The sequence below is a fragment of the Microcaecilia unicolor genome, chromosome 4 (assembly GCF_901765095.1).
Source record: "Microcaecilia unicolor chromosome 4, aMicUni1.1, whole genome shotgun sequence".
Classification (NCBI taxonomy): Eukaryota; Metazoa; Chordata; class Amphibia; order Gymnophiona; family Siphonopidae; genus Microcaecilia; species Microcaecilia unicolor.
Window position 1 is genome coordinate 76417935 of NC_044034.1, and position 22279 is coordinate 76440213.

The window sequence follows — 22279 nt, forward strand, 5'->3', positions numbered from 1 at the left end:
CAAAATAATAACATAACCAATACTTAAACAGAAAAAATATAAATAAATAAAATGGATGATTGGTGCTATTAAGAAAATAAACATCCAGAGATCTAATTCAGTCTCCCTTCCCAGTGTTCACATGTTGAAACTATGTACCATTTGAGAATTAATTGAATTGCTGGATGGAGCGTTCAATTGTTCCCTATTTTCAATGGATAAACAATAAGCAAACTAGGAACTGACTAGTTTATTAATTTATAGAGGAGTATGGTAGCCGTGTTAGTCCACTCTTAAGGTTATCAAAAGAACGTAAGACCTTTGAAGTCAGAATGATTGAATATTTTAACACCCAACAGAAAGGACTTAACAAGGACCTGGGGTTCCTAGCCCATTATAAACCATAAAGCTGTATGTCTCTGTTGATTCACCCCACCCCTCACCTATCCACACCCATTCTGTTAGAATATCATGATATGCTTTGATGTCCCCATGCATACCTCCGACCCACCCCATCCTCCCACCCTGTCAGACTGTCATAGTAATGCTTGAAGGTTTCTCACTTATATACACTGTCAGCTAGCACATTTGCTTATTTCCGATCTGACGAAGAAGGGGCAACCTTCGAAGCTAATCAAGAAATGTATTAAGTTCTGTCCAATAAAAAAGGTATCATCTTATTTTCTTTCCATGTTTTATTTTGGTTGAGTTCTATTGATAACCTTAATGTTATAGAGAATTTACTATACCATCTTAACTGACCAAGCAGGGCAAGGCAGTTTACACACTAAGGGGTCCCTTTAATTAAGCTGCGGTAGCGGTGGCAGCTGTTTATGCCACACGCCAGTGCCCCTTTTACTGCAGCAGGTAAAAGAGCTGAAAAAGGAATGGCCATGTGGTAAGTTTGCTCTTGCCGCAATGCCATTTCGGGGAGCAGTACTTACTACCTTCCATTGAGGTGGCGGTAAGGGCTTCTGTGCTAACCTGGCGGTAACTGGGTAGTGAGATGCTGCCCGATTACCGCCGGGTAGCCCCCTGTGGAAATCTTTTAAATATTTGTGCTAGCACTAGAAATAGCAGGTGCTTGGGAGGGAACTACTGCCGCCCTCTGCGTTGGGCCGGCGGTAGTTCCGGGTTACCACATGGCAACCCTTTAGTAAAAGGGCCCCTAAAAAAACAGTCAGCAGAAAGGAACTACACTTGCAGATAGTAAAGGCAGCATTCAACCCCAGAGAAGAAAGACAAACAATTTTACAGGGCAGTCCCCGTAAGCTTCTTAAAATGCCATGTTCACAGCCAAAGAATTTCATTTTATTTCAAAACTGCACCAGAAGCACCTTCATTCACCCTTTTCAATAAATATGTCAGATAACATAGATTCTCTCTTTAAAAACAAAAAAAAAACTACATGCATTAGAAAATTGCCCATTTAAAAACTCACAAAATTACTGAAAAGCATAATTTTAAGACACCAGGGCCACGATATTCAGACTGCAACTGCAGGTGATAGCCGGGCTTTCTCCAGCGGTACCGGTATGTTCTGAACCCGTATATTCAATGCTAAATTTCTCATTATTTCAGAAATAGGTAAATTGGCCATTTACTGGCAGTGCCAAAATTGGTTATAGCATGTGGGAAAGACCCACATTGGGGATAGTGAAGGCCACTTTTTAGTGCTGCTTAGTATAAAGGCCCATGTAATTTATTTTGTATTGTAATGATTGTTATTCTTGTACATCGCTTTGGTCCTACTTAGGGAATTTGTGGCTTATAAATGCCAACAATAGAATAGAATAGCAAGCTGTCAATGTTCACTGTTAGTTTTTCAGAATGCATCTTTGTAAAATGGCGAATCTCACTGCACATCACTGTGCCCTCAAAGCTGAGTGGGAGTCTGCCACCTACAGTCCGGCCAGTGGGGGGTGCTGTTTCACTGTCACATTTTGAATAGTGAGAGACAGGCAAGCTCTGCAGGACTCCAGGGAACCTGTCTGTCCCTAGTGATTGAAAACACAATATTGAAGCACTTCTCTCCACTGGCAGCAATGGAGTTGGGAGACTCCCACTCGGCTTAGAGGGAACAGTGCTGCACATGCCGGCAAATGTACGTGCTCTCCTGCATTTATTGTAAAACAGATTCTACATTGGTAGATCCTTTTCTAAACACTATCGGAATTGATATTCCAATTTCTTTGTTCTATCTAAAATGGGGTTGCATCTGTATATCTCACATGTCATTTTCCATGTTTTCTGAAACAGGTTTGGGATCTTCAAGATCAGAGCTGTTTGTTTACTGTCTGTCCAAAATCAAGCGGAATCAGGGGGGAGCTTACTGCCTGCCATTTTGTGCCTGGCCTCCGAGCATTGTGTGTTATCACCGATTCAATTGCTCTCCTTCAGCTTAGGCTGAGGTAAGGACTGTGACTGCAGCAGAAAATGCTGTTATACTGAATTGCTAATAAGCGTTCAGTGTGGAAAATCTACTTGTTAGAATGAAAAGCACTGCCACAATTGATTAGTTTAATCACCTGTATTGATTTAATTAAATTTGTTTCCATCTGATTAACAGTGTAATTAAAACAGCACAAGGCCCAGTTGGCCAATAGCTGCTATTAGCAGGGCAGCTGAGAGACAAAGCTGGGCCCGGGGCAAAAAATCTTCAGGGGCCCTCTGCTGCCCCCACCACCACTGCTGCTACCCCTACTACCACCGCTGCTGCACCCTCACCACCACTGCTACTGCCTCCACCACCACCGATGTTTAGGGTTACCATATTGTGTCCTCTGAAAAAGAGGACACATGTCACGCGCCTGCTTTACTGTCTCTTACACGGTTGTGCGATATTCAGCACATAACTGCATAAGCGACACCACATAAAGATAGGACTGGCTCTTATGCAGTCCAAAGTGACTGCTAAACTTAGGCAGTTAAGTGCTGAATATCAACACTTAGGGCTCTGTTTACTAAGCTACGCCAGAGGAGCGTTAGTGTTTTTAGTACATGCTAAGCATTAGAGTGCGCTGTATAGATGCCCATAATATTCCTATGGGCGTCTGCATGGTTAGCGTGCGCTAATTTTAGCATGTGCTAAAAATGCTAGCACACCTTAGTAAACAGGGCCCTTGATCTCATAAGTGCCAATTCTACCCCTGGAACACCCACAAAATAACCAGCTTTGAGTTTAGTGGTCTGTGGTGACATTCAAGGCCTTATTCTATAAAGGTTGTGCTCCTAAATTTACACTCCTAAAATTTATGCTCCTAATTACGAGCATAATCTGTGCTCCAAAATAGATTACGCCCATAGTTTAGAAGCATAAATTTATGAGCGTAAATTTAGGAGCATAAATTATGCTTTCTTTGGGGGGAGGGGGGTCAAAGTAACAGGGGAGGGGTGGGAGTGCAACAGGGGGCGAGGCATGTGTCCTCTTTTTTCTTAGGGCAAATATGGTAACCCTATCCACACTACCACAGTCTATATATACATACATATATGTACAGACAGACAAACATGCACACATAATGTAAATGAGCTATTCGAAATCTACTCACCAACCCAATAATTAAAAGCACATGCTGAAGGTTGTCGGGATCTGGTCTGCTTTGAGTGCAGCTGCTTTTTTGCTACCTCCCTGAAGCTACCACCGTAGGCAATCACCTAGATTGCCTAATGATAAAGCTGGTTCTGGTTAGAAAAAGAGACATGCAAATTATGATGTTCACAATTGATGGTGTATTTTACAAGGCTCACTGAATGCAGGACGTTTTGAAAAATATGTATAAGACCATGAGAAAATGTGTATTTTGTGGCACATACAAAAGAGACAGTCATTTTACAAAGATACATGTTAAATAAAGAGTAACATTACTCAGAGTTGGGGGGCGTGTCAAGATGGCGGCGGAGTCGGATGCTGAGTGAAACGCTCTTGAGAAGCTGTTACGGGAGTATACTTTTCTGCCTTAGAGATGCCACATACAAAACGAAAAGCGGTGGTGAGGACAGTTCCCCCGCCTCCCTCCACCCCTACCCCGATACAGCCAAACATTGAGCGATTCCTCACCGCTTCCCTGACGAGAAGGGAGCCGGATCCCATAGTGTTGCCGACTAGAGAAGAGGAGTCAACGCTGGGAGAGGAAGTCTCCCTGTCACCTCCATCGAATATACTCCCTCCATGTCCGGCGTCGACTGCGGAGTTGGGGGCGATTCAACAACCCACCGGAAGTGTGAGGAGTGAGACGCCAAGCGAGGGACCAACTCTGCAATACACGCTGTGCTCCGAGGAGATTCCCCGTGAGAAAATGGAGATAAATCTAGAATTGATTTGGCGGATGCTGAATAAAATGGACAAGACATTACAAAAGACTTCAGGTGAGGTAGCTACCTGTAATTCTAAAATGGAAGAGTTAAAAATGACTGTTGAATCGGTAAAGCAAGATCTGGCTATAAAAGTTACCAAAGTGCAACAGGAAGTAGAAATGCTTCAAAAGTTTAGAGACGTTGTGATAAAAGATAATACAGAGTCTCGTCGAAGGATTGAAATATTAGAAAATTACAATCGACGATTAAATATCAGGTGCTTAAACTTTCCTAAAATCCCAAGCTGCACTTCATTGGATCTTTTTAAGAGATATTTAATCGAAAATTTGAAATTTCCTCAAGAAGCGATACCGCCTATAAATAAATTGTATTATATTCCTAGTGCAAAAAAGGAAGAAGGTGAGAATATGTTACCAAAAGATATAAATTTGGAAAATCTTTCAGATTTACTGGAACATACGTTAGACGAGAACTCTGAAAGAGCTACTCTTATTGTCTCATTAGTATTTGAACAAGATCTTAATGCTATAATGAAGATGTACTTTAAAAATAATAAAACCCTCTTTGGAGGTGGAAAAGTTTGGATCTACCCTGACGTCACAAAACAAACTCAGCAAAAGAGGAAGATTTTTCTAGCAATGAGAAAGAGAACTGTTGAGTTGGGGGGTTCTTTTCTATTGGCTTACCCATGTAAATGTTTAGTAAGGCTGAATAATACTAAATATATATTTTATTCACCAGAACAGCTAAAATGTTTTCTGGATTCGAAGCAAGTATGAAATAACAAAGAAATAGAAATGTCAGGAAACGCCGTATTGTTTATTATATTGATTTTCCTTAATAATCTTCTCATTTATAACGCCCCCCCCCCCCCAGGCTTTTTGGGGTCTAAGGAAGCCTCTAAACATGATATACTTATTTTTCCATTATATTATTTAGAAATTGGGATCATGTATAATTTGTTTGTAAAAGATTGTTGGAAATAAGTTTAAAAATGTTTCCTTTAACTATGGCTGTATCTCTGAGACAAGTAATTCTTGTTCTCAATTATAAAAATCAATCAATAAATAAATAAATAAATAAATAAAACATTACTCAGAGTTAGGGGAGATCTCTAAACCCTAGGTGCAGATGATCCCTAGGTGCAAATGAACGGCAGGCAGCGCACCAAACAAGGACACTGTTCCAGCTGCAAATTCTATGCCAGCTGGGAGCTAGCGTTAGGGTTTGGAGGAATTGGGACGACCAGGTTTCACAGTTCTTGGATTTTCTCCCAGACCTGTCAAATCTAAGCCATCCCCTCCCCACCCCACCAAAGGTACGGTGGACCTCAGGACCCACCTACCCCCCCAAACACTAAGATGACCTGTTGGTCCAATGGGACCACTAGCCCCCACCCTGAACACTAACAAGACCTTGGTGGTCCAATGGGACCGCTATTCCTCCGCACCCACAAACCTGCCCCCCCCACCCCCATGGCCTACCTCAAAGTTGGAGGAGGGAGGAACTAGCACTCCCTCCCTCCTCTTTGGGTGCTTCCTCAAAATGACGACTAAGCCCTGCCCAGCGCATCCCAGGATGCACTGGGCAGGGCGCCACCATTTTGAGGAGGTGCCTACAGAGGAGGGAAGGAGTACTAGTCCTACCCTCCTCCAACTTCAAGGTAGGCCACAGGGAGGGGGGTGGGTGTGTAGGTGCAGAGGGCTAGAGGTCCCACTGGACCACCAGGGTCTTGATAGTGTTGGGGGCTAGCAGTCCCACTGGACCACCATGTCTTTTTAGTCTTTGGGGAGTAGGGGGTCTTGAGGTCCACCATACCTCCAGGCCTTGAGTTGGGGGGGGGCAGGCTTTGGTTTGACGGATCCAGGAGAAAATCCCAGACCTGTCAAACCTGGTCTCCCCGAAAGCCAGTTCTGAGCTGTCATAGGGTTTGCAGCAGGAGCAATGCCTTGTTTGGCACGTTGCCTGCTGATCATGAGAGAGAGGAACGTGGGAGACCCTCGTTTACATGCATTTGTATGCATTTAGCGGTCAGAGCCGGTGAGCACATTGTTTCAAGTGCTCGTCAGCTCGGATTCTGGAGCACAGGCAAACACGGGTGCTAGTCCGGGACTAATGGCCTATAACACTCGCATTTGCTTCTGATCATCTGGGCATTAGTGAGCTAGAAGTTCTTCTTCTACTCTGAGTCTGTTCTGAGGTGTTGAGGTCAAATGTGGATCCTCAGATCTCCACTTACTTGAAAATTGACCCTTTTAAATCACAATTCTCTGGATCCAGCCCCCCCGCCCTCCATGAGCCCCCACATACCCAAAATATTGCCTTTCATTAAGAGGCAGAAATGATCCTCATTTGCTCCTGCTCTGGGGCTGCCATTTTCCTAAATGGCAAGGCCCAACCTCTACAACATGTGAGAATGTACCACAAGGAGGTCAGTTTTCCAAACTGATTTGCATCATTTTATTTATTGTGTGCATTTCTTTACTCAAACAGGACTCCCTCTCTCCCACATCTGGAGATATCTCACAAGGAGCCTGTTCTGTGCTGCAAGTACAACAAAGCGTTTAGGCAGGTGGTCAGCTGCTCGGAGGGATCTGTAAGTGTAAATGAAACACACGCTGCTGAGAGAAAAATTAATAATGTGATAGCATAGCTGCATAGCACCAATGTACATATGCCAGCCACTTGCAGAGAACTACGAATAATTCAAGCCTGATCCGAGGTCGATGCCATTCTGAAACTTTTTCCCCATGATCTGCAATAAAAATTTGTGGGATTTCTTTCCATGTGATTTGAGGAAAATCCCACACAGATGCAGCAAAATCAAGGCAGAAGTTCAAATTGAGTTTTTTTGTAAGAAAAAAAAATGTGGCAAACTCATTTAATCAGCTCACAAATCCTTAGCAGGTTAATGGAATTAGGGGTCCTTTACAAAGCGCGCTGAAAATGGCTTGCTGTAGTATATGCGTGGGTTTTGGGCATGCGCCAATCCATTTTTTCAGCAGCCTGTGAAAAAGGCCTCTTTTTTGGCCGAAAATGGACGTGCGGCAAATCAAAATTGCCATGCATCCATTTTGGGTCTGACACCTTACGCCAGCCATTGACTAGCGGGTAAGGAATCCGGGGTGATAATGACCTGCATTGCGTCAAACATCACTGGCGCACATCCGTTCCGTGTGTCTGAAAATAACAAATATTTCACGCCAAAAATGAATCACGCAAGAGCCACGTGGCAGTTGGGCGGTAAACACCATTTTGGCGTGCGTTGGGCCGCGTAGATGCTTACACAACTTAGTAAAAGGACCCCTAATTTGTATACTTGGGTTTTTTCAAAGTTTGCAAGTCTTTTGTTGTTGCCAGGGGAGGTATATGGAAGGCTGCTTTCAGATTTCTCTTTCTAGCTTCTTCTGATATTCCTGTAACACTGATGTTTTTCCTATTGTTTTTAATTGAAAGGTGGTTAAAGTGTGGGACTTTGAAACAGGAAAGCAAGTGTCTGAATTCACTGGCGCTCATGAAGATACCGGCATAACCTGTCTTACCTTTGATCTCAGTGGGAGAAGGTATAGGCATGTTTCTACATGGGTGCAAGCTTAAAATACACTTTCTGAGGGCTGGTCTAGTGACTCTATGATAGCGCTGTGCAGAAGATACTGGTTTGATCCCCAAGTTAAGTTTCCCATATCCCAGGTCTACTGGGGTTGGGTATGCTGCTAATGCAGCAGTCTATGTCCATAGAGGAAGGCAGTCATGGTCATTGCTTTAGGGTAACACCTAGTGGCTGAATTTAAAGCCCATGATTACAGGGTTCCAGAAGGAGCTCTGATGCATGGCTTTCAACTAAGAACTACCACTGCAAGGACTGGACTAGGTCTGCTCAAGGTGCTAGATCCCAGCCCTGCTTCAGTTTGAGCTGGAACAAAAGGAGTGTGATACTTGATATTTACACACATTTAACATAGATCCAATTTCAACCATACCTTAGGCTGGTCAGCGGAGGAAGAGATGGCTGTTTGAAAACATGGAATTATAACAACGGCCATTGCTTGCGCACTTTGAGACGAGGTAACTAAATATTTGTCAGTAAGTTCATATCTTTTAAATAAAATAATGAAGCAAAAAATAGACTGGTTGACGTAAGACTTACTCTTATTTTTCCCCTCAAGAAAATAATCGCAGTGAAATATGTGACTGTACCTATGCAGAGGTGAACAAGAACAGGTAAGATACTTCTTGTTATTTTCAAAATAACAACTATAAAACATTGTGATGCTTATGCTCGGCTTTTTCTTCTTCTTTTTGCTGTGCTCTCACTCGCAACTTGCACACGTATTTTATGTGTACACTCGTGTATTTTAGAAACTATTCAGGAACATTACAACTGTCCACCTTTTTTATACATTGCATAAGGAAGCAGCAGGGAAGCAGAATCCTGCTGAAACATGACTCCAAATTGTATTTGTCATAGTTATAGTAGCATAGCCGGGAAAATTTTACAGGAAGTGCATCTCCTCTTCCCCCCCCCCCCCCCCCCCCCCCCCCCCCCCCCCCCGCGCCTATGAGTGCCACTGTCACTGCCTGGGGAATGACTAAAGCCAAGAGGATTTTAAGGTGGGGGGGCGGGGGAACCGGGTCTGACAGGGGGTGTGTACGTCACTGACGCATCTGGCTTAAATACACCACTGCATAGTCACTAATATTGTTAAAATGTAACTGCTGGTACTGCTATTCATGGGCCCCAAAGACAATAGAATAAATGTGGTATGTAGATGCTCCTTCTGATTTAAATTGATATTCTTCAGGCGACACATGTTGAGTTATTATAAAGCACTTGCAGATATAAAGGGCAATTCTATTAGACGTGCCTAAATTTAGCTAAAAGAGAACCTTAAAATGTTGACAGGGATAAAAGGATGGTCCAAATGTGGTGAAAACAATGTCTTTATTAATGCCTTCATCAGGACAACACTGCAACTATGGTCATGTAGTAAAAAGCAAGCCACAAGTATACAAATTAAGGGGTCCTTGCGCAGGAAGAAGAGGACCTCGGCTGGCGGGGGTTGGGGTCCCCCCGTCAGCAAAGGTAGGCAATGGCGATGTCGGGGGAGGGAGGTCATCGGCGGGGGGGGGGGGTCAAAGTTGTTGGTGGTGGTGGCGGCGGCGGCCTCGGGGGGGGGGGGCTAAAATGTGCCCTCTCACCTCGGGCTCTGGACCCCCCTCCCGCCGAAGTCTGGCTACGCCCCTGGTTGCAGTGTTTTTCTGATGAAGGCTGAGTAACCGAAACATGGCCTGTGTTGAATGAGCAAGTTTGTCTGGGACTATGTTTCTACCTGTCTGTGATCAAGATTGAATATATGGCATTAATAAAGGCATTGTTTTCACCGCATTTGGACCATCCTGGTACTTTATCCCTGCCACCTTTTTAAAGTTCACTTGTGCCTAAATTTAGTCAACATTTACGTGAACCAATTTATAGAACAGGTGCATTTATATGCGAAAATGATGTCACTAATTGGCATTTGTACTCGCATAAGTGCTGGGTGCTATTCTTAAAATATGTGCCAAAATTGCCTAGTGCGTAAGTGCAAGCAGGTGTAAACATGGGCTGAGTATGAACGGGTCATGGGTGTGTCCCAGAGATATGCACATAACTCATAGAATACTATGGGCCTGATATTCAGACCGTGGAAGGTAACCGGGCTGCCTCCTGTGGTTGGCGCTGAGCCTGTATATTCAATGCCGGGCCGGCTATCTCCCAGTGAGTATCACTGAATAGCCAGTTAAGTACCATTTCCTGGCGCCAACAGTTATGACTGCCATTGACTTGGCATAAATGTTGACGCCTTCCTTTAGGCATGCAAACGCTGACTTACACTAGTATTCTATCATGGTGCTAAGATGCCGTTATAAAATTAGTGCTTAGCGTACTGCATTGGGGCACCTAAATCTTGGCACCAATTTATAGAATTGTCACCATCATATTCTTAGGGGCTGGATTATACTGTATATTTGTAAATCTTAAGCTATAACAAAAAGAAAATTGTACTGTCTTTACTACTACCAGGCAGCACTACGGTCCCAAAGTCAGTAACTAGGTGCGTCAGTATGGTGGTTATCCTGCTTATTTTCGAAAGACAAGGCCGGCCATCTTCCGACACAAATCGGGAGATGGCCGGCCATCTCTCAAGTCCGGCGAAATCAGTATAATCGAAAGCCGATTTTGGCCGGCCTCAACTGCAGTCCGTCGCAGAGCCAGCCAAACTTCAAGGGGGCGTGTCGGCAGGGTACGGAAGGCGGGACAGGGGCGTGGTTAAGAGATGGCCGGCTTCGTCCGATAATGGAAAAAAGAAAGCCGGCCCTGACGAGCATTTGGCCAACTTTACTTGGTCCCTTTTTGTTCACGACCAAGCCTTAAAAAGGTGCCCCAACTGACCAGATGACCACCGGACGGAATGAGGGATGACCTCCCCTTACTCCCCCAGTGGTCACCAACCTCCTCCCACCCAAAAAAATAAAAATAAAAACATTTTTTTTGCCAGCCTCTATGCCAGCTCCATGACAGCAGTATGCAGGTCCCTGGAGCAGTTTTTAGTGGTGCAGTGCACTTCAGGCAGGTGGACCCAGGCCCATCCCCCCCTACCTGTTACACTTGTTGTGGTAAGTGGGAGTCCTCCAAACCCACCCCAAAACCCACTGTAACCACATCTAGGTGCCCCCCTTCACCCATAAGGGCTATGGTAGTGGTGTACAGTTGTGGAGAGTGGGTTTTGGGGGGGATTTGGGGGGCTCAGCACACAAGGTGAGGGAGGTATGCACCTGGGAGCAATTTTTGAAGTCCACTGCAGTGCCCCCTAGGGTGCCCGGTTGGTGTCCTGGCATGTCAGGGGGACCAGTGCAATGCTGGCCCCTCCCACGACCAAATGCCTTGGATCTGGCCAGGTTTGAGATGGCCGGCATCGGTTTCCATTATCGGCGAAAACCGATCCCGGCCATCTTTGACATTTGGCCGGCCCCAATCGTATTATCGAAACGAAAGATGGCCGGCCATCTTTTTCGATAATATGGTTTGGGACTGCTCTTTGCGGCGCCGGCCGTATAGATGGCCGGCACTGTTCGATTATGCCCCTCCACATTAGCCAATTGATTGAATGGCTCCTAATGCATTTTAACAGATATCTTTTTGGACCAGTATCCTGTTTTTCTGGGCTTCCACCTTAATGAGAACTGGCATTTTATTTTATTTATTTTATTTTTGTTACATTTGTACCCCGCGCTTTCCCACTCATGGCAGGCTCAATGCGGCTTACATGGGGCAATGGAGGGTTAAGTGACTTGCCCAGAGTCACAAGGAGCTGCCTGTGCCGGGAATCGAACTCAGTTCCTCAGTTCCCCAGGACCAAAGTCCACCACCCTAACCACTAGGCCACTCCTCCACTCCAAGTATTAGGTATGCCCTAATCTCGCCTTCGAAATGTACCTGACATGTCCCCTTGTGATTTGGACACACTGGAGACAAACTGCATAAATAGACATTTGCAAAACAGGTTTTGAAAATAACAATTTGGATGTTTACATGGGTCTTCCTTTGCAGTTACCCAGGATTTTTCATCAGGTTTATATCTCCACCTAACCCCGGCATTGCAGTGACAGTGGTTGAACAGTAGCCGACAACCGCTGCTTATTCTGGAATCTGATATGCATGCACTCTAAATCTGGCCAGTAGGCGTCATCATTGAGCAATGGCCTGAAATCCCTCCTGTTCACAGCATCCCCAATAATTCGTTTTTGGATATTTCAGACTTGTTCTCGATTTTTAGGTCTTTTCTTTTCAGTTTGTTTTAGACATTTGTTTTAACAAAAATGTTTTAATGGACAATAGAACTTTATAACACATAGAGATTGTACGCATGTTAATTCATAGGTTAACACACATTAAATTGGTTATGGAGCTCATTTTCAAAAGAGAAAAACATTTAAAATGTGTCATAAATCAACATTTGGACACGTGTATCTTCTCAAAACATCCAAATTGTTATTTTCAAAACCTGTTTTGCAAATGTCTATTTATGCAGTTTGTCTCCAATGTGTCCAAATCACAAGGGGACATGTCAGGTATATTTCGAAGGCGAGATTAGAGCATACCTAATACTTGGATGCTTTACAGCCATAATGGAACAAAATGAAAACGTCCAAGGTGAAAATCTAAATGCCCGTGTCTAGACCTGTTTTTAGAATGAATAAGGCACAAAAAAGGGCCCAAAATGTCCAGATGACCAATGGAAGAAATCAGGGATGACCCCCTCCCACCCCAAAAATGTGAATAAAAATAGTACTTCCATCCTCTATGACAGCTTCAGATGTTATAGCTAGATCTATTAGAGCAGCATGCAGGTTTCTGGAGTAGTCTAGTAGTCAGTGCAGTGCACTGTAGACCGGTGGACCCAGGCCCATACCTCCCCCTGCCTGTTACACTTGTAGTGGAAACTGTGAGCCCTCCAAAACTCAACAGAAATCCATTGTACCCACATGTAGGTGCCTCCTTCACCCATAAGGGCTATTGTAGTGGTTTACACTTGGGGGTAGTGATTTTGGGTGGGTTTTGGAGGGCTCAGCAGACAAGATAAGGGAGCAATGGTGAGATGTGTACCTGGGAGCATTTATATGAAGTCCACAGCAGTGCCCTCTAGGGTGCCCCACTGCTCTCCTGGGATCTCTTTGGAACCAGTCTACTACAAATGCTGGCCCCTCCTACATTCCAATGGCTTGATTTTCTACATTTTTCACTTGTATGGGTTTTTTGTTTTCAAAAATGACCTGAAAAGATAAACGCACAGAGCACAAAAACTTATTACAAACTGTATTTTCGAAAATGGTCATGTTCTCTTTCAGATTTGGGATGTTTAGTGCAAAACGTCCAAAGTCTGACTTGGATGTTGTATTGAAAATGCCCTTCTATTGTGTGCACAGCATGTGCTATCTGCCACAGGGCCCCATTTTAATTCAATGGGCCCTGCAGTAGATAGTGCATACTAACCATTAGGAAATGAGTCCCCTAAAATCTTTTAAGGCTCCCTAACGAACCAAATGTACAATAATGAATGCATATACCTGATCCCCAACCCCAGGGACTGAAGTGGGGTCTGGGATTTGAACCTAGGTCTTCCATGCACTGGCTGCGAAGTCACCAAGACAGTCCACCTTATAATAATTTTGAAAAGATAAGTGAAAATAAAGACCAACAGTATTTCTTTAAACTGGAAGATTCAATAGATCCTTGATAAATAATTTATCTAATATTATTTTAGGTATATCATAGCTGTTGGATGGGACAGACGAATAAACATTTATTTTGTGAGTACAAGCAAAGTTTATTTGTAGTGATGATGAAATGTTATTTTACTATTTTTTAATGTGCATACTTCTTAGCTCTAACGAAGCCAACACCTACAGAAGGTGACCTCTCCACAAGAGAAACGAAAGCCAAACAAAACGAACAGTGGATCCAAAAAATTCCTCTCTCAAATGGTGTTACTTGAACAGAGTCTTTATTCAAATCAATAAAAAGCGACCCGACACGAGTTGTGTTTCGGCCTTAGAAGCCTGCGTTAGGGGTCTATGGATAAATATCACAAAATGAGCAAAAAACATATATACATATAAAAAGATTAAATGAACATTATAAAAAAATCAAAATTAAACATAATTTAAAAAACATTCTCCGAGAACAAGCAGGCTGCTTGTTCTCATGACTGGGTTGACGTCCACGGCAGCCCCCACCAACTGGAAGAAAAACTTAGCGGGCGGTCCCGCACACAGGGCACGCCCACCGCACATGCGCGGCCATCTACCCGCCCATGCACGACCGTTCCCGCTCAGTTTTTTTCTATTCCGCGCTGGAGAGAGACGTGTTCCTGTCTCTCTCTTAGTCAGCCCTGGAAACCGGATTGCGGCCTAGCCGCGGTTTTTTCTCTTTTCGAGTACGCATTCGCGTGTTATTTTCTTTTAAAAAAAGCAGCGAAAAAGAGTTTTCCTCGCCATTTTTAGCCGCGAGGGCGCGTTGTCGTGGCCTTGTGGCCGCGCGGTCATTTCTTCTTTTTCGGGTGTGCTTTTCACCGCCACCATCGATGATTTTGACTTCGCCGATGCGATTTTTCCATCGATGTCCTCGAAGGTCCCGAGCGGATTCAAAAAGTGTGGTCGGTGCGGCCGGCAGATCTCGCAGACCGATACTCACGCTTGGTGCCTCCAGTGCCTCGGCCCGGAGCATAATTCCAAGACGTGCACCTTGTGTCTTGGCTTAAGAAAGTGGGCACAGGTGGCGAGGCAAGTTCTGCGGGACCGTCTTTTTGGAACTTGCGCCGGCCCTTCGACGTCGACCTCTACAGCATCGGTGTCGACGGGCGGGTCTTCGGTACCGGTACCGATGTCGACGTAGTCGGCACCAACTCTGGCATCGACCCCAGGAGTACAGGTACCTCTGGCCCGCCGGCCTGCCGGTGACGGTGGGGGTGAGCGGCCGCGTGGGCAGTCTGCCCCGGCCACCGCCTCTGCTCAGGGCCATTGGGACTGAACCCTGTCGGATCTGATACCTCGAGGCCGGGGGGGTTCTACCTCCTCCTCGTCTCTTCCGCCGAGCACCGATGACGTGCATCGCAAGAAAGCCAAGAAGCACCGTCATCGGTCGCTCACGGCGCACGGGACTGCCAGCTCCGGTACATCGAGGGACGACTCGACGCCCAGGAAGCGGCAGTGCCGGGAGCAGCGTTCCCCCTCGGTCGAAGAGGTGTCACTGTGTGAGTGCGCAGGTACCTTGGTACCGTCTCCTGGACCCGAGCACCTTCTGGCACCGGCACCCACACCGGCCCCTCTGCCTTTCCCGACAGCAGACCTTGACGAGTGCCTCCGAGCCATCCTTCCTGGGATCCTGGAAGGGCTGATGCGCCAGGCTCTGCCGGCACCGGGGTGCTTGCACCCCCGGCACCGTTGATGGAGGCGCCGGTGGGCTCTGACCCGATGCTGAGGCCTCCGACGTCGACGCCGCTTGCGGCGCCGGTGTCGACCGCCATGCAGGTGGAGTCCCCGTCGATGGAGGGAGCTTCGTCCCTGCCGGCGCGGGAGTCCACTGCTCGACGCCATCATCGAGGACATGGTTCCTCGCAGTCGAGACGGGCCCGGTTGAGGTCTGAGCTGAGAGAGCTCATGTCCGACACCGAAGAGGAGGCCTCGTGGGGGGAGGACGAGGGCCCCAGATATTTCTCCTCAGAGGAGTCTGTGGGCCTTCCCTCCGACCCCACTCCTTCACCGGAGAGGATGCCTCCTTTGCCTCCTTTGTCAGGGGTATGACCATCAGCATTCCCTTTCCCATGGTTACTGTGGATGAGCCGAGGGCGGAGATGCTCGAAGTCCTCGACTATCCATCACCACCTAGAGAGTCTTCCACGATACCGTTGCACAATGTCCTTAAAGAGACACTGCTTCAGAACTGGTTGAGTGGTCAGGCAGCTGAAGGCGTGCAGAAAGTTCCTGTCCAGGGGTATCTATGACACCCGTGATGTGGCATCTCGAGCTGCGGCCCAAGGTATAGTGATGCACAGACTCTCATGGCTGCATGCCTCTGACCTGGACAACCGCACCCAGCAGCGGCTGGCGGATGTCCCTTGCCGGGGGGATAACATTTTCGGCGAGAAGGTCGAGCAGTTGGTGGACCAACTACACCAGCGGGAAACCGCTCTTGACAAGCTTTCCCACCGGGCGCCTTCAGCATCCACCTCTACAGGTGGACATTTTTCCCAGGCCCGGCAAGCTGCACCCTATGCTTACAGCAAGCGTAGGTACACCCAGCCGGCCCGAAGGCCTCCTCAGACACAGGGACAGTCCCAGCGCGCTCGTTCCCATCAACAGCGTGCGCCTAAGCAGCCCCCTGCGCCTCCACAGCAAAAGCAGGGGACGGGCTTTTGACTGGATCCATGGGAACATAGCCGCCATCAAAATGTCCGTGCCAGACGGCCTGCCGGTCGGGGGGAGGTTGAAACTTTTTCACCAAAGGTGGCCTCTCGTAACCTCCGACCAGTGGGTTCTCCAAATAGTGCGGTGCGGATACACCCTGAATTTGGTCTCCCCTCCACCAAATTGTCCACCGGGAGCCCAGTCCTTCAGCTCCCATCACAAGCGGGTACTTGCAGAGGAACTCTCCGCCCGTCTCAGCGCCAATGCGGTCGAGCCTGTGCCACCCGGGCAGGAAGGGCAGGGATTCTATTCCAGGTACTTCCTTGTGGAAAAGAAAACAGGGGGGATGCGCCCCATCCTAGACCTGAGAGGCCTGAACAAATATCTGGTCCGGGAAAAGTTCAGGATGCTTTCCTTGGGCACCCTTCTACCCATGATTCAGAAAGACGATTGGCTATGTTCCCTGGATTTAAAGGAGTTGGCGATGGTGGAGAAGGGAGCAGAGAGGAGGGATTTGTCCTGTGAGCGGAGGTTTCGGGTAGGAGCGTAAGGGGAGATAAGGGTAGAGAGGTAATGAGGGGCTGTTACAAATCTTAGTATCATCCGCAAAAAGGCAAACTTTACCTTCTAACCCTTCGGCAATGTCACTCACAAATATATTGAACAGAATCGGCTAGTAAGCGCTATCCATAAACTGCACCTAATATTAAGCGCAGCTTATAGAATTGCACTTTTTGGGGCACTGATTTTTTGGGTGTAATCTATAGAATCAAGCCCCATATGCTTACACTGTGACAGTGCTTATTATTTACTGTATTAAAAAAAGGGGCCTACTTTTCAAGCCAACACCTCTGATGTCAATACCACTTGCTACTAAAATTTCTCTTAACGTTCGCTTCCTGATTATGTACAGGTTGTGGTACAGGGGTGTAGCTAGACCTCGAGATGGGAGGGGGCCAGAGCCCAAAATGGAGGGGCACATTTTGGTCTCCGCCCTGCCACCGCCCCCCCTCCGCTGCCACCCCCCTCCGCTGCCGCCCCTGCCTCACTCCCCCCCCTGCTGCCAAGTGACGCCACTGTAAACATCTTGGCTAGTAGGGGTCCCCAACCCCCACCAGCTGAAGCACCACTGCCGCAAATACCTTGGAGCATGCCCGACGTGAGGGGAAGAGAGAGCAGGGCAGGCAATGCGGCGGCGCTGCCACAGACCAGTGCTGGATGAAATCTTCAGCTGGCGGGGATTGGGGACCCCTGCCAGCCAACCAGGGGCCCAGAGCAAATTTTGGGGGCCCAAGCTCCCATGGCCCCACCTAGCTACACCACTGTGGTAAACTGTTTGTAAATGTTGTTTCTTCTATGGTTCTTTTCACACAGGATTCTGAAGATGACTTTCACCACTTTCAAACACCTCAACCCCATTGGCGAGATGATCTAGTAAGAACCAGCTACTTGTTCTTTTTTTCCTACTCAAGAAAGAAGGAATTTTTGTATTATTTTGAAAAAAATTCACATAGCAACATAACTGAGTTGCAGAACTATATTGTATAACATTTAATGCAATCAGCCCCTCCCTCTCACCTTGAAGGGCCCTGGTGATCTAGTGACTTCTTCGGGGACAGGAAAGAACTCCACTCTTTCCTTCCCGCTGCCGCTACTCCGCCCAGTGCTGCTGCATTTTCAAAATAGCTGCTGAGACTGCCAAGACCCGTAAGACTACCGCAGGAAGTCTCGGCAGCCATTTTGAAAACATAGTGACGCCGGGCAGAGCAGAGGCAGTGGGCAGGAAAGAGTATGCTTCTTTCCTGCCCCCGAAGAGGTCACTAGACCATCAGGGCCCTTTAAGGTAGGACTGGGGAGGATGTACTAGTGTGTGGGGGTGGCAGTGTGTGGATGGGGGCACGGGTAGCACCCAGGGGAGCCCAATGACCCTTACTGCCCGGGGTCCCATAGCACTGTCAGTCCGCGCTGGTGCTCAAGAAGCAGAAATATGGAGCAGACCACACAAACAACAATAAAGGGTGAAAAAAGATTTATTGTTGCAAAAATGCCAGAGAACAACGCCCAATGTGTCTATGTTTTGCCAGGATAAAGACTGTGTCAGGGGCAAACTGTTAACAGACATCAAAATAAATTATAGTCAGAAGACTAAAAGCAAATGACAATAGTAAAAATATACTGATAAACTTATAAAAGAACAATTACAATCATATACAATGAATTTAAACTATAATAAATCATTGTGTAAAAAGGACACATTACAAACATACAAAGTGCTTATAATTGAAACAGAAGTACATTATGATAACAGGATCCAAAGTGATGAAAAATAGGATCAAAGGGAGCCTAAAAAAATCAGGGATTAAAAAAAAAAGCCTAGAAGAGCAATTTCACAGTGTTTCTTTCTTGGAGAAACAAGCAAATGGTATATAAAAATTAAAAGCAAAGGAAAACAATGATTTTAATATTCATAACAGCCATCTTCTTCACTGCATGCACACAGTAATAGTAAGAACCTTGTTGTGCACTCAAGCTTATATGACCCTTCACAGGTCATTGGTCACTTAGAGACCCTTTTACCAAGCTGTGCTAATCACGGCTTAAAATGGTGTACTGAGGGTTGCACTGAGGTGTCCTGTGGTACTTTTGACATATGCACGCGCTACTGTTGCACTAAAATATGTTATTTTTTTGCTGAGGGGGCATGTCCAGGGGCAGTGAGTAGGTGTGTCTGCACTAATTAGTGCGGCTACATTACCACATGCTAACTGATTAGCGCAGGATTAGCATGTGAGCCCTTACTGCCTACAAAATAGGTAGCGGAAAGGCTCAAGTGCTAATTTTGTTAATGGCCATGCACTAATGGAATATTAACATGTGGCCATTACATCAGAAAATGGAATAGTGGCCATTTTATAACCGCGGCAAAAAGTAGCTTTAGCGTGTGGAAAAAACTTGTATAAGGGTGCGATAAGGCCACTTTTTCCCACAGCTTAGTAAAAGGACCTCTTAGATGTTAAAAATAAAAGCTTCTTTTTATATAAGGTTGCAAGTGACGTGACCACATCATACCATTTTTACAAAAACTTCATTGGCTACCAGTACAATACAGGGCTAAATTTAAAACTCTATGTCTGATCTTCAAGGCCCTAAAAGGAAATGGCCCCGAGTATCTGAAGAATAGGATGATCCTCCACACATAGCCAAGGGCACTAACGTCCTCCCAAGGACTTTCACTAATTACACCCTCTCCAAAAGACTACACATGATGTGATACCCGCAAGCGAGCCTTCTCCGGAGTAGCCCCCACACTCTGGAATGCATTGCCTGAAAGGCTCCGCTTAACACAAGACTACCTCTACTTCAGGAAGCAGGTGAAAGCTTGGCTCTTCAACCAAGCCTTTAACGGAAGAAGTAACTAACTTGTTAGTCTCACACACACACAAGGATTGACTCGGGCTACACATACTGCAGCGGGACATGTTTATCCACTCCTACCCTAGCTGTGATAATATTTAACCATCTCTCTGACCTCACGTGCAACTTTCTTCAAATCAATCACCTTTAAATCAGTTTTCCTCTCTTGAATACTGACAGTTTCACCTAACGCTACCTGTATCAGCTCCTAGGTCTTCCCTCTGCCTCGCTCCTGTGGAAACAGGAAGTTATGTCAAAGGAGGGGCTGGGGCACGGCAGAAGGAAGACACTGGGGCTGATTCTGCTAGTATTAGGTAAAATGCTATCTGTGGGAGGGGAAAACTTCTTTTAAGGTAGACAGGGGAAGATGGCCTGAGACAGAGAGATAAAGGGGGTTGCCAGCTCTACTTTTTTCCTGCACACACAACACCGTCAAGTAAGCTCTGGGCCAGCTTAACCTACAGAGCCAGTGACATCACAGGCTTAGGCATGTGGCACTCTTTATCTCTGGTGCCCTGGGCCAGAGCCTCACCTGGTTTATATTTTAAGCCGGCCCTGATGGTATAGACTGATATATCTAGGAAAGAAACTTCCTTCATACTGATTGTTATTTGAAATTTCAAATTCTTATCTTTAGTGTTGAGGCAGTTATAAAAGTATTTTAGTTCATTATCTCTGCTTTGCCATATCATAAAAATGTCATCAATGTATGTTTGCCACAGTAATATTTTGTCTTTGTAATCATGTTCCTCCAGGAACTAATTTTTGAAATCTGCAGCACATAAGTTAGCTACTGAGAGGGCCATGGCACCAATTTTCTTCTGTAACATCTTAGTTGAATCTTTTTGCAAAAATTCATAAAATCTTTGTCTTGGATTTGTCTGTTAGTTTCATTAATGTAGTCAGTTCTGTTCATTACAACCACCGCACCACTTTCTCAGCCTGTTTAATGTCAATAGAAGGGTCACTTTTTAATGAACCAATAGCTTCATATTCTTCTGTAGTAAGATTAAAGAAAGGGTTTTTTTTTTGTTCTTCTTCTCCAGTATTTCAATGTCTTTAAGAACAAGTTTCTCATATATATTTCTATAAATGGATTAATAGTACCCTATTGGCAAAGATACAGGTTATTTAACTTATAAAGTATGATTTCCTCAATGTTTCCTTTTCCAGAATTCCCTTCATATATATTTTACCTATATTTATTATTTTCTATGATGCTATTTATTGATTTGTTTTTTATAATAAGTTTTTTTTTATATTTTTGTTTTTATGTATATGTTTTTAGACCCCAGATGCAGACTATAAGTCAAAACTTGGCCAAGTTGGGCTTTTCTTAGTAAATTTGTTTAGTGACTACCTTGGCATCTCCTCGTTTTTAGACCACCATAGCTGGTGTTGGTTGTTTTGCATGCTACGGAGGTTCTTCTCCTTTTTCTTGTTACCAATTAATCAGATATTTAGGACTCTGTTTACAAAAGTGCACTAGCCTTCTTTAGTGCACGCTAACTGTGTAGATACCCACAATATTCCTATGGGCACCTACACAGTTAGTGCACGCTAATTTTTAGCGTGCACTAAAGAATGCTAGCGAGCCTTTGTAATCAGGGCCCTTATTGTATTCTCTGCTTTTTTTCAGGCCCGAGGCCATAAGGAGGACATTCTATGTGTTACTCAGTGTCCACCTTCTTTCCTTGCCACTTCAAGTTATGATGGTGAAATAATTGTTTGGAACATGGTATCAGGTCACATATACTGTCGACTCAACATTCCAAACCAGGCAGACGAAAAATGTAAGCATATAACAATTGTGGTATTTCAATGAGGGCAAGATGCAAATTGCAGTTTTACAAGGTGAAGAAGCTAGGATGCAGACATGCACATAGACATATTGGAAGTAATTCTGTAAAGAAGATGCTAGCATTTACATGCCAGATGTTTAGAATAATAGCATATGCACTCGTATGTATGCGCATATGCACGTAGTTGAAAGTGATCACACCTATGTGCATATATCCCAGTTAAGCTAGTATCCTATAAAGGAATATACACGCTTAAGCTCATTTATAGAATAAGCTCCTACCAGGCACCCTTCGGACTCCATATTTCAGGCCCACAGTTATAGAATTACATCCAATAAGGTGATTTTATGTTCAGATTTTTTTTTTTTTTTTAACTATTGAAGCTCACAGTGTGATTTCTTATACAAGCTATCTCAAAGTACAGAGAGATAATTATAGATCATCTCAAAAAATACAATGCAGAGTAACAGATAGATGCTTACAACTATGCAATAAACGACAATGATGACTGGTTTTCTTTTCTCTTTCTTAAGTTCCTTCCCCTCGTCCCTCCTATCGCTATTCACCTGACGTAGCTACTCCCTTCCTCAGAGCTTTTACTCATGTTCCCACTAACCGAACTCCCTTGCCCAGCGACATGAGGGAATTTTGCAGCAGGTTGTCTAGGTTGGGAGGCCAACAAGACACATATTTATAAAATATCCTTGGAAAAGCTGCCAAAAGTGCAGCTAAAATGCAGATGCTTCTAAGACGTTTGTGTCCAAGATTTCATGGCTGTCATTTTGGAAAGGCAGCCACTCAGTGCAGGAGCAAGAGGGCTT

At 45.3% G+C, this 22279-nt stretch overlaps 1 protein-coding gene across 1 annotated transcript in view; it reads left to right on the forward strand.

Annotated features, from left to right (window-relative positions):
• LOC115469606 (WD repeat-containing protein on Y chromosome-like) overlaps positions 1-22279 on the forward strand; it is a 141626-nt gene that overhangs the window by 83645 nt on the left and 35702 nt on the right. Inside the window, 8 exon segments of the mRNA XM_030202401.1 lie at positions 2239-2390; positions 6790-6892; positions 7753-7859; positions 8282-8361; positions 8463-8517; positions 13602-13647; positions 17617-17676; positions 21296-21449. Of these exon segments, the coding sequence (XP_030058261.1) occupies positions 2239-2390; positions 6790-6892; positions 7753-7859; positions 8282-8361; positions 8463-8517; positions 13602-13647; positions 17617-17676; positions 21296-21449 (757 nt within the window).